We start from the raw sequence: 13,655 nt of genomic DNA, 5'->3' as shown, positions 1-13,655 counted from the left end.
TCTGACCATTGCATCACAGTCAGAATGCTCTCCACTGCAGAAGACAGCACGAAGCGACAGAGTTGTAGACTTATCCAGCTTCATCAGAAACACAATCTTCCATACCATTGAACTCGTCTTCAAGAGGTGGTGCCACAGGAAGGTGGCATCCAGCATTAATGATCCTGACTATCAGAGACATGTCCTCTCCTCATTACTAACATCAGTGAGGAGATAGAGGAGACTGAAGACCCACACTTAATTACTTAGGAACAACTTTTTCCCCTCTGTCGTTAGATTTCAGAAAGGTCCATGAACAGACGAACGCAATCTCATTATTCCTTTTTTTAAGCTAGTTATTTGTAATTCAGAGTTAATGCTGTGTATTAGTACTTTGCTGCTACCACAAAGCCATAGATTTCACATCATATAAGATGGTGATAATTAACCTGGTTCTGATTCTATATTCTGAGGTGATCAATCTCAACAGATGAAAATTAAGTTTTTGGAGACTGTAAGGCTATGTGCTTGCAATTAAGAGTCATATTCTTTGAAAAATATCTTCCAGTTGTATATACCAACCTTAATGTTTTCTCTTTGTGTTGAGTGAGTAGCAGAATGGTTTCTCCAAGTTAGAACCCTTAACTTGGGTAGGAACCTCTATTATGCCCAAGCAGATATCAGTTGTCCATCCTTGCCTTGTAAAATGACTCAAATGTTGTAGTTGTGGGCAGCTGCGAGTTCTGTGCCAGTATAGTTCTGACAGTAGAAAACATACCATACGATAATGATACCAGGCTGCTTAAAGTAATCTCCGGTATAAGTCTGAATTTATTTGGGGTCTGCCAAATTGAATAATAATTATCCATCTTTATTTAAAGATGAAAATGATAATTCTGCTGCTATAAAGTTGTATACTGTAGGTGTTAAATGTTTTGCCAAATGTTCTTGACCCTGTACTGCCTTGTTCTGGATAAACTTAATTTACAAAATTGCAATCACTGTTGTTGAGGATTAATATTACTAACTCTTTCTGGGGGATATTTTGTTAAGAATTTTCTGAAGGCTTTTAAAACCGAAGTTCCCTAAATTGGTGAGGATTTGGATGATTTACTTACAGACCATGATCTTATAGATCAACTGGTGTAGTTATTCTGAAAAGATGTCAATTCCATAATGTCAACAACTGTCTTTTAATCCGCACAAATCTCTGCAGTAGTGATAATGCTGGACTTCTTTAGAACACATGAAGGGTGATTAGGAATATTTAAATCAAGATTATATTAATGTAGATGAACCAAATGCATTATTTTGTAAATTAAAGAAATTATGTTATAGTCCCCTTTTAAAAGTGGAATCAGAAGAGAAGTTGGAGTTGCAGGACTAGAAATTGGCGTATAATAGCATGGTTCTTGGTGCTAATATCATTTTTGGTTTCTGCAAAAAAAAAATCAGCATTTGAAACATCCGTTTGTTTACCCCTAAAGACAAGTACAAAGTCATGAACTGCACAATTTTTGATGAATCTTTATTAATTTCACACATGGGCTGTCCCCAGCCCACCCTTGGGTGTGTTGGTTGTTAATGACAAATTTTACTGTATGTTTCAATATATACATGACATATAAATTTGAATCCTCCACTACTTTGCTGAGCAAAAACAACAAATGAAGGGCACTAGCTCTTAGAGGTAACAGCATCTTCCCTCAGGCTGTGAGACAAATGAATACCCTGTCATCGCCAAGGGCTCGTCACTTGGACAGCGAGCTGTTTACTGTTTACCTGTGCCATATGTTTTGAATTACATTTTAATTACTTCATTTGTGGTAATATTTTGTTTTGTATTCTGTGTATGATTTATACTTTGTTGATGCACCTTGGTCTGGTTGTATTTATGTGTAGTCAGATGTCAATAGATTTGAACTTGATTCCCAATGACTACCGTGGATGAGAAAGAAACTTCAACATAGCGCACACAGCTACCTCATTCACCTAAAGGGAATCCTGCTCCATAACGTGTGTCTTGTCTTGTCCATACTGCACCAACCGCCGCCACTGGGCTATAAACGTGCAGGAGCAGTGTGTGGTTAAGTGCCTTGCTCAAGCACACGCTGCCTTGGCTGCGCTGTGAGGTGGCTATTGTGCACCAGGACAACAAAACATCAATTAGGAAGACCATGGAGTGTGGAAGGAGTGATTCTGGAAGGTTCCTCCGGAACTGATAACACTGCGGAATGGAACAATGGAAGAATAATTTTTATGTCATTATAACCTGCTGTTTACACACACAGATGGAGATCCTCTTAGGAAAATGTGTTTATTGCAGCTAACTTGAGATTCCGTTCAGTGAGATGTCAGGGAAGCTGTGCTGCTGTAGCTGGCTCCTCATGTCCTTGGTGTGAGGATTCATTCATTTATGTGTTACGATGAGAACAAGTGGACCAGTGAAGCAGAATATTGATGATGTCCTCTTTGTTTCTGTGCTTGATTATAAGTCAACTGCATTGGTAAGAATGACTGGAATGGAGAGAGGGTCACTTAGCTTGCATTGGAGGCTCCTCTCCTAAAATCTCTCATGGCTGTGCCAACACTGCTCCTCCCTTGAATGGCTTACAGAGATTCAGCTTTAGATGCTGAGCAGGGAGGAAGTAAACTGGGAGTTAATAACTGAGGTCTCCATTATTGTTTAGAAAAAATGTGGTGGCAGTAGAGTTGAGAATCATTGTAAACCTGATCTGATCTGGTAGAGCAGCCTGGGTATAAGAGTCCATCTAAAGATGCCAGCACATGAGAACATAAGAATGGGCACAAATCTCGGTAATACAACCACTCAAGTCTGTTCTACCATTCAGTAAAATCACGATTGATCTGATTTTTGCCCCAGAACCGCTTTTGACTCCTAAGTGGTACCCCTGTTGTTTCGTTCTTTTAACATGTTTCACTATCGGAGTTGCATGAGGTGTCTCTGAGGGTTCTTACAGGTAGGGCTTCGACTGATAAGCATGTATTTTCTTCCTGCCATGAGGTCTTTGGCCCACCCTGATGAGGGCTGCAGTGCAGTGATGTGATTAATCAGGGAATGACTTATCTCACCAGCTAAATGTTGTCAAACATGCTATCCTTTAGCTTAAGCATATTCTGTGAACTTTGGAAAGTATTTAAGCAGTCTTCAGTGAGTGCTGAAGTGCCCAGTTAGTTTTCTCAATGTCAGTAGAATGTCCATTTAAAAACAGCTCAAAAATAAAGCATTTAAATAATCTGTTGTGAATTAATATATAACACAAAGTATTACAGCAACTAAATTTAAATGAATATAGTACCTCCTTCAATTCTAAGTACTCAGTACTGTTAGTTTTCTTCATTCCAGAACAGTGGTTCCTGAACCTTTTTATGCAATGGACCATTAACTGAGGAGTTTGTGGACCTGAAATTGGTAACCCCTATTCAAGAATATGCCTGAAGTGCTTGCACTTATAATGGCATGTTTAGAATTAAAGAGTAATGAACTAGGAGAATGCATTCAACTAAGTGGAACTGTACTGTCAACACTAGTAAGAGTTGGGTTAACACTATAATTTTATTTCAGTAAAAGGTCATACATCAGTAAAACTCAACTGCTCAATTTCACCTGTACTTGCTTGTTACTAGTCTTGTGAAGCATGAAGATGAATGTTTTAAACCTGAAGAATGCCCTTGTCTGTGGAAAGGAAAGGAGTATTTTCCTGGCGATGTAGTAAAATCACCTTGCTATATCTGGTGAGTGAGATCCATTAATGTGTTCATTTTCCATTCCTTATATTAGAAATTCTCTGTGATAATTCCTTGTTGTTGCCACATGTCTTCTTCCTTGTCTGAATTCATAACTCTTTGATGCATGGCATGTGTGAACTTGACTTTGATAATGATATATTTTAAATGCAATAAACATCCAATTTATCATTACCTTCAAATAAAATGCACAAAAAATTGTAAAATACATTTGATAAGCAAATTTCAAACTTTGAGAATAGGAAAAGGAGGGATCTTGTGGTCTTAGCATAACCCTAACAAATCAGGCACATCATTAACTGATTCTATAACACAAGAAAGAATTCTAAAATTAAGATTGAATTTTATTGGAATGCTCCACAAAAGTTTATGCAGGAAATACAAGGCTGGTAATGTCCTCTTTTTCATTCTTAGTATCCTCTGCTTTCCAAATTGTTCATGCAGATTCTCTTTTATATGTAAGAAATCTAACTTCCAAATGTAAGCACAGTATCTTGATCAATATATATACCTAAAGTCTGTGAACCAGGGTGTAAATAAAATAGAAAACCTAAAAAAATTATGATGAGCCAAGAAATGTCAAAAGGTCAGCTTGGTCCTAAACAGCCTATTCCTTAATCTCAAACAAAGCTCCCTAATTCTAGGCTCTTCGGTCAGGGGAAACATCCATCTTGCATTGAGCTTGTCTTGCCCTTTAATGATATTCTAAGTGCAGATGAGGTCTCCACTCATTGTTCTAAGCTGTAGAGAATACAGACCCAATCTATCTGATCTTTGCACATAAGGAATGCTGCCATTACTGGAACCAGTCCAGTAAATATTTGCTGTACTATTTGAATGGGAAATGCTTCCTTTGTTAGATATGGAAACTAAAATTGTGTACAATTCTATGGGTATAATCTGATCAAGGTGCTATACTGTTGCACAGTGCTTTCTTACTCCAACCAAATTTCTCTTAATGGAACATGTCCTCCATACACTGAATCGAATGAAGTTTAACATTGTATGGAAATAAGGGAATACAATATTTAGTCCCTCAGCCAAATCATTGATATTATTGTGTATCTCTTCGTGAGAAAGATCTGTTTATTCTGAGTTTTTCTGTCCAATAACCAAATTTCTATCCATTCTAGTATATTTCTTTTGATATCAGTTCTCTGACCATGCTAATCAATTTCCACTTTGGATCGTTATAGGCCCCCAATTAACTGAATCTTTCTTTCTTTTCCATGACCTCCTAAAAGGTTCTGGTATCCATGAGTCCTTTATAATAGCACCAGTAAATATCAGCTTACCTTTTTCCAAAGAATTTTTCCTGCAAAAACAGCTTCATTTTAAAAAAAAAATCTAATTTATCACTGAGTACTCTTACAGCAGATGACAATGTGACAAGTGCACATAGTTAAGAGTTTTGTTCTAATATATAATATATGCACGTTTGTATAACGGTAAGGCTGCCCTGATCTGACAGCAGCAAAAAAATGATTATTCTTGATTAAGTATTGTTAATCAAGAATAATTAAGAAATGAATTAAGAAATATTTATTAATTCTAATTAAAAATTTATGTTGGTGATCAGAATCCATAGTGAAGACGCTTATAAGTGTCATCGCACATGAACTTCAATCTTGCATTTAGCAGCCTCATGTACATGTTAAGGAGAGCGCGTTCTAGATTTTAAAAGAAGTATTTTATTTCAAGCAATGAAAAGTTGAATATGTTTTCCTTCATGGTAATGCATGCGTATGCTTACTGTCAAAATGTTCTTTAGTGTTTGCCAGAAGGGAACGTTCCAGTGCACATTCCATCCTTGTCCTTCAATGTGTACAGCATATGGGGACCGCCATTTCAAGACTTTTGATGGAGTCCATTATGATTTTATAAGCAGTTGCAAGGTTTACCTTGTTAAGGTGAGAGTTCTATTTAATGCAGTAACATTTCTTTAAAAAGTGTATCAGTTTCGCGAGTTAATTACATGAGTAGTCTGAAGAACCCACCTGCTTCAAGTGAGCTTTAATTATACTGGTGCTTAAGAAGAATGTAGTAACCTGCCTCAATGACTATCATCCAGTAGCTCTTACATCCGCAGTGATGAAGCGTTTTGAGAGGATGGCAATGTAACATATCAACTCCTACCTGAGAAGCAACTTGGATCTGCTCCAATCTGCCTACAGATTCAGCAGGTCCACAGTAGATACTATTTCATTGGCTCTTCACTCAACCCTGGAACATCTGGACAGCAAAAGTGCATATATCAGGAAGCTCTTTATCAACTAAAGCTTGGCATTCAATACTATCATCCCCTCAAATCTAAGAAATAAGCTTCAAGACTTTGGTCTCAGTACCTCCTTAGACAATTGGATGCTCAACTTCCTCACTTGCAAACCTAGTCAGTCCGAATTGGTAACAACATCTCCACATTATCTCCATCAGCATGGGTCTACTGCAAGATTGTGTGCAAAAACCCCCTGCCCTACACTTATGACTGTGAGGCTAAGAAGAGCTCCAACACCATATTTAAGTTTGCCAATAACACCATTGTCATAGGCTGAATCAAAGGTGGTGGTGAATCAGTACATAGGAGGGAGATTGAAAATCTGGCTGAGTTATGGCACAACAACAACAACATCTAACTTGATGTCAGAAAGATCAAGGAGCTGATTATTGACTTCAGGAGGAGGAAACCAGAGGTCCATGAGCCAGAAGGATCAGAGCTGGAGAGGGTCAGCAACTTTAACTTCCTCTGTGCTATCATTTCAGAGGACCCATCCTGGGACAGACTTCTATCAATGTGTCGTGGAAAGCATATTGACTGGATGCATCATAGACTAGTATGGAAACACAATAGGATATAGGAACAGAATTAGGCCATTTGGCCCATCAAGTCTTCTCCACCACTTCATTATGATTGATTCACTTTTTCTCTCAGCCTCAGACTCCTGCCTTCTTCCAGTATCCAATCAAGAATGTATCAAACTTTGCTTTAAATATAATTGGCCTCCACAGCTGCTGGTGGCAAAGAATTCCACAGATTCAACACGCTCTGGCTAAAGAAATTCCTCCTAATCTCCGTTCTAAAAGAATGCACCTTGATTCTGAGGCTGTGTCCTCTGGTTTTAGACACTCCCATCATAGGAAACATCTTCTCCACATCCACTCTGTCAAAGCCTTTCACAATTGGATTGGTTTCAATTAATTTACCCATCATTCTTCTGAATTCTAATGAAGACCTATCTACAGCCATCAAATGACAAACCATTCCATCCTGGAATCATTTTCGTGTACCTCCTTTGAACCCTCTCTAGTTTCAGCACATTCTTTCTAAGATAAGGGGCCCAAAACTGCTCCAAGTGAGGCCTCACCAGTGCTTTATAAAGTCTCAACATTTCATCTTTGCTTGTATCTTCTAGTCCTCTTGAAATGAATGCTAACATTGCATTTGCCTTCCAATCCACAGACTCAACCTGTAAATTAACCTTTAGGGAATCCTGCACAAGGACTCACAAGTCCTTTGCACCACAGTTTTTTGTATTTTCTCTCCATTTAGAAAATAGTCCACCCTTTCATTTCTTCTACCTAAGTGCATGACCATACACTTCCTGACACTCTATTCCATCTGCCACTTTTTTGCCCATTCTCCACATCTGTCTAAGTCCTCCTGTAGTATCTCTACTTCCTCAAAACTATCATATTATGATCACTTTCTCCTAAGGGTTCTTTTACCTTAAGCTCTCTAATCAATTTTGGTTCATTGCACAACACCCAATCCAGAATAGCTGATCCCTTAGTGGGCTCAACTACAAACTCTTCTAAAAAGCCATCTCATAGCGTTCTAGAAATTCCCTCTCTCGGAATCTAGCACCAACCTGATTTTCTTAATCTACCTGCATATTGAAATCCCTTATGACTGTTGTAACATTGCCCAATTGGCATGCTTTTTCTATCTCCCATTGTAATTTGTGACCACATCCTTACTACAGTTTAGGGGTCTGTATATAACTCCCATCAGGGTCTTTTTACTCTTGCAGTCCAGCTCTCTCCACAATGATTCAACACCTTCCGACCCTATGTCACCTCTTTCTAATGATCTGATTTCATTTTCTACCAATAGAACAACACCACCCCATCTGCCTTCTTAACTGCCCTTCCGATACAATGTGTCTCCTTAGACATTAAGCTCCTAGCTTTAATCTTCTTTCAGCCATAATTCAGTGATGCCCACAATGTCATACCTGCCAATCTGTAACTGTGCTTCAAATTCATCAACCTTATTTTGTATTCTGCATGCATTCAAATATAATACCTTAAGTCCTGTATTCACTTGTTTCAATTTTGTCCACCTTTTATGTTGCAAGTCATCCTGTTGACTGCAATTTTGCCCTATCATCAGCCTCTCCTTGCTAGGGTCTCACTACACATTGCCTCTGTTTGAAAACTCTCATCTTAAGCACTATCACTCCAGTTTCCATCCCCCTGCCAAATTTGTTTCAATCTACCCAAACAACTCTAGCAAACCTGCTTGTAAGGATATTGGACCCCCTCGAGTTCAGATGTAACCCGTCCCTTTTGTACAGGTTATACCTTCCTCAGAAGCGATCCCAATGATCCATAAGTCTGAAGCCCTGTCCCCTACACCAGTTCCTCAGCCATGCATTCACCTACTGAATCATCCTACTCTTACCCTCACTGGCAAGTGGCACGGGCAACAATCCAGAGATTACTACCCTGGGGGTCCTGTCACTCAGCTTTCTACCTACTTCTCTTAAAATCCCTCTTCAGGACCTCCTAGTTATGTCATTGGTGCCGATATGTACCAAGACTTTTGACTACTCACCGTCACTCTTGAGAATGCCATGGACCTGATCGGAGATACCTCTGATCCTGGCACCAGGGAGGCAGCATACCATCCGGGTGTCTCTATTGCACCCTCAGAACCTCTTCTTGATTTCTCTGACTATGAAATCAACACTGCAGTCCTCTACTCCTCTCTGCTCTTCTGAGCCACAGCACCAGACTCAGTACCAGAGGCCCAGTCACTGTGGCTACCCCCACTCGATAGGTCATCCTCCTCAATGGTATCTAAAGTTATATACTTATTATTGAGGGGGATGGCTACAGGTGTACTCTGCACTGGCTGTCCATTTCCCTTCCTTCCCCTGACAGTCACCCACTTACCTGTCTTTTGTAATGTAGGGGCACCTACCTTCCTGTAGCTCTTGTTTATTATCTCCTCATTCTCTCGTATGAGTCAAAGGTCATCAAGCTGCAGCTCCAGTTTCTTAGCACTGTCTCTTAGAAGATGCAGCTTGGAGCACCTGGTGCAGATGTGTTTATCTGGGAGACTCGAGGTCTCCCAAACTTCCCATAACTCACACACAGTACAAAACAATGTCCCTGGAGCCATTCTAACTATACTACTATGCCCTGATAGATGAGGAATGAACAAATAAAAACAGCGAGAGAGTAGCTCTTCTTATGCACCCCTGATGTGGATTGCTCAGCTCAGAGAAAACTGGCATGAAGCTCTGCTTTTTAAATTTTGACTGTGGACCTGACTGAAAGATTGCTCGTTTTCCAGTGCCTCTTGCTGACTGGTCTCTCCTCAACTCAGAGAAACAGCAAGTGAAACTCTGTCTTTAAAATCTTGAACACTGTCCTGATTAAAATGTAACTCTTTTTATGCACTCCTAACATGGATTGTCCAACACCAAAGGCCTTGACAGAAAATCATGCGTAGAATAGTGATATAGCCTAGTCCATCATGAGTAAAGCTCTTCCCACCATTGAGTACATCAACACAGTGTCATAAGGGGTCATGAGACTGGACCCAAATGCAGGAAGCAGGCACTGAAGTACTAGGGGTAGGATGGGAACAGCTAAACGATAGAACAAGATGAGGGGACCATGGCGTGCATGAGGGATGTGGCGTTCAAGGTGATCCTGGAGTTCAGAGGAGGATCCCGGAGTTCAGAGATGGTCTTGGGGTTCAGAGATGGTCATGAGGCTAGGCTAGAGGATGGGTATTTGGGACTAGGAATGCTGGGAGGATAGCACCCTGGGCGGACCGCAGAACTACGGGTCAGGGCCCGGGTCTCCCAGGCAGGACACAGGGGCCTCGGCAGGTCGCAGGGCACCTGGGCAGGTTGTGGGGCGCAACCCGCCAGTGGCGAGGGATAGGAAGGGTCAGAGTCCTCTGGGCGGGCCGCAGAACTCCTGGGCAAGGCCCGGACCTCCCAGGCAGGACACAGGGGCCTGGGCAGGTTGCGGGGCACCTGGGCAGGTCGCAGGGCACAATCCGTAGGAAGCGAGGGATCGGAAGGGGCAGAGTCCCCCACTGGGCAATGGCAGTCCGGCCAGGCTTACCCAATGGAGGCAAGGAATAGGAAGGGGCAGAGCCCTCCTCCAGTCAATGGCAGTCCGGCCTGGCTTACCCAATGGAGGCAAGGGATAGGAAGGGACAGAACCCTCCACTGGGCAACAGCAGTCCGGCCTGACTTACCCAACGGAGGCAATGGATAGGAAGGGCAGAGCCCTCCTCTGGTCAATGGCAGTCCGGCCTGGCTTACCCAACGGAGGCAAGGGATAGGAAGGGAGCTCAGTCCAGGGTGCCTTCCAGACTCACTCGCAGAACTTGTCTATAACAGTGGGTACTCCCAGCCAGGATGAACAGGACAACCCCTGATGCACCATCAATAACTCTCTCTGAGACATAAAGACGAGATATCGGCTTTTATTGACTGGAAGAAGGAACAAGCAGTGGTTGACCACCATACTACATCCTGGAGACAGAGAGGCCGGGCTCAGACCTCAATCGCCTTTATACCGGGGTCTGTGGGAGGAGCCACAGGAGCAGTCAGCAGTGGGGGCGTGTCCAGACAGGTATATGTAGTTCACCACAACCCCCCAACCATACTCAGTCCCAGAGTCCCTTATATACACCGCCAACCGATATGCATCAGGTGCGCTTCCTTGAGCCCAAACAAGCCAAGTTGATCCTCACCTGTGACTATTTGAGCTCAAGGTGAACCGAGGGACGGTCAAAGGACCCGGAGTCTGCGGACCGGATCAAGAACCGGAATGCGGGCTCCGGACCGGACCATAACACACGGAGCATTGTCGCAGGAAAGCAGCATCCATCATCAGTGACCCCCACCACCCAGGTCATGCTTCCTTCCCTCTGCTGCCATCGGGACTCACGTCACAAGTTTAGAAAGAGTTATTACCCCTCAAACATCTTGTTCCTGAACCAGTGGAAATAGCTTCACTCAACTTCACTTGCCCCATCACTGAACTGTTCCCAAAACCCATGGACTCGCTTTCAATGACTCTTCATCTCATGTTCTCAATATTTATTGCTTATATATTATCATTATTTCTTTTGTTCTTTCTTTTCGTATTTGCACGTTTTGTTGTCTTTTGCACACTGGTTGTCTGCCCTGTTGGTGGGGTCTATCATTGATTCTATTATGGTTATTCCATTTAATGAGTATGTCTGCAAGAAAGTGAATCTTAGGGTTGTACACGCTTCTCTGTTAGTAACATTTATTGTTTAATTTAAAAGTATGCATAAATCCATACATCAACACTTTACGATATCTGGGCACTAATTTACAGACTATGACAGTACTGTATGATTCTTTCGTGCTCTGGGGAGAAGTTGTGAAGGAATCCTCGTTTGCTCGTTGGCCTCAGCTCTTTGAGTTCTTTCCTAGGTCTCCTGCAGTTTCTGGTTGAATCCTCTTTATATTTTCATTTGATGCCCTGTCTGTGATAGTAATTTATGGCAGGGAAATATGTCCAGTCAATGTTTTGCACAAATTCTTTATTAAACCACATTCTCAGCCCAAATGTTGACAGTTTATTCGTTTGCCTAGATTCTTCCAGACCTGCTGAGTTTCAAAACAGTCCAAAACTGTAAAAATGCAGGAATTGACATTTTTTGTTGTGTTTTAGATAACAGTGGATATGGAAGCACTTGTGGAGAGAAAAAAAACCTATTTAACATTTTAGTTCAAATATGCTCCCATGAAACTTACTGTGTTATATCAGCATTTCTTGGGTTTATTTTAAACTTCTAGCGTTTGCTGTATTTCTTTTGTGTATAATTAGTAATATATAATTTTTTGAGTTTTCTAGGATGTACTGTACTAGAACATCAGAGCATTCTGCCATCATTAGAGTAGCTCATTCTTTCAGCAAAACTAAAAACAGCAAACAGGAACATTTTTGCATGAATTGCAAACTAATTCATGATATCTGACATGCATTTATAACTACATGTATTAACAAATATTTTTACTTCTGTCAGAGTATTGGGAGTTTAAACCTGTCTATCACTGCTGAAAATATTGATTGTTATGGGAGTGGCGCTGTTTGTAGAAAAACCCTATCTATCTCTGTTGGAAATACTTTATTGGTACTTGAAGATGATCGTGGGAACCTGGTAAGTTGCAATCAAACCTATCAGTTATTCAGACTACTTTATTCATTGCATTTTATGATTAGCAAAGATATTCCATTAGTCTGTAATTGCCATAATCTTAAACGCTATCTTTTGATTAAGCTAATCGTAATATAAAATTATTGAAGCTTTTAAAATAGAAAATGCTGGAAACACAGCAGGTTATGTAACATCTGTGGAGAGCCAGAGTTTGAAGACCTTTCATGGAAAGTGGGAAAGAAAACAAGTTGTTTTAGGGTGGGAAAATGATGGGCAGGACAGAGGGGAAACCACTGACATTGTGAAGCAAAGGTTGCCATGGGAATAACAAGTGAAAAGGATAATCTGGTTAATGGGTTCCTAAGGACAGTTAGAGGTAGTAGGGATAGTGGAACATTGAAAACTATGAAATGCAGAGTGGGAGTAAAGGAAGCTTAAGATTTCACTGGTAGACTGAGTGCAGGTGTTATGCAAAACAGTCACCAATCCAATAAGTAGGAGACAATATTGTCAACACCAAAGTGCAAGGACTAGATGGTGGGGAAAGGGAGAAGGATGTGTAGTCTGCAATTTACAGGAAGGTGCTGTAAGAAGGGGAATGGTGTTAGAGATGCAAGGGCAGAATGGGAAGGTCCAAAGAAACCAGTCACTTTGAAACAGCGAAAGAAGACAAAACATTCCCTGTGATGAACTTCAAAATTGCATTTTATCAAATAAGTATATATAGTGCTAAATTTTTATTGATGTATCTAGTAACCTCCAATTGCCTAGTACCTCATTGGTTGTTTCTCTACTGGAGCTTAGTCTTATCTGTATTAAACTATCCAATCCTGCATTCATCTTCTCAGAGTCCTTCCAGCACCTTGGACGCAAAAGAGATAATACACATATGGAAGGCAGGTATTTTTATCATGATACATTTCCCCACAGAAGAAATTTCCATACTATGGGATCAAAAGACATCAACACACATCCAGGTTGGACCTATGTGGCAGGTATGCCCTATTATTTGCAATATTTTACTTTTAGCTTCCTATTGAGAAAATTATGTATTCTACATGGCTTAGTTAATACTTTAGTAGCAATTGTTTGTGTATTATTTACATTTGTTCACTGTAGAACAATTAATAAAATTGATACATATATAATATTGTATAAAATTATTTGTCTCCTCTTACTCAGGGTAACCTTTCTGGTTTGTGTGGCAATTTTGATATGAAAACAGTCAACGAAATGTTGACTCCGGATTTCATGGAAGCACCAAATCCACAAGAGTTTGGGAATAGCTGGACAACTATGGAGGTACATAAATACTAGATAAATTAAACAGCTGGCTTGATTGTGGTAAATGCATATCTTTGAATTCTGAGTAAGACATAGGAGTAACTTGGCTGAGATTGATGTCTCCAATTATTGAATAATCAAATGACATTTATCTTACATGTGTTGGTGAGCCAAAGACTATAAA

General features: G+C 40.6%; 1 protein-coding gene across 1 annotated transcript in view; it reads left to right on the top strand.

The window, feature by feature from the left end:
• otog (otogelin) overlaps positions 1–13,655 on the top strand; it is a 228,381-nt gene that overhangs the window by 94,148 nt on the left and 120,578 nt on the right. Inside the window, 5 exon segments of the mRNA XM_073050064.1 lie at positions 3,628–3,735; positions 5,519–5,657; positions 12,056–12,190; positions 13,036–13,182; positions 13,370–13,489. Coding sequence (XP_072906165.1) covers positions 3,628–3,735; positions 5,519–5,657; positions 12,056–12,190; positions 13,036–13,182; positions 13,370–13,489 — 649 coding nt within the window.

The sequence above is a fragment of the Hemitrygon akajei genome, chromosome 6 (assembly GCF_048418815.1).
Source record: "Hemitrygon akajei chromosome 6, sHemAka1.3, whole genome shotgun sequence".
NCBI classification, from domain to species: Eukaryota; Metazoa; Chordata; class Chondrichthyes; order Myliobatiformes; family Dasyatidae; genus Hemitrygon; species Hemitrygon akajei.
The sequence above is the reverse complement of the archived record's forward strand: the minus strand, read 5'-3'. Positions and strand labels throughout refer to the sequence as shown.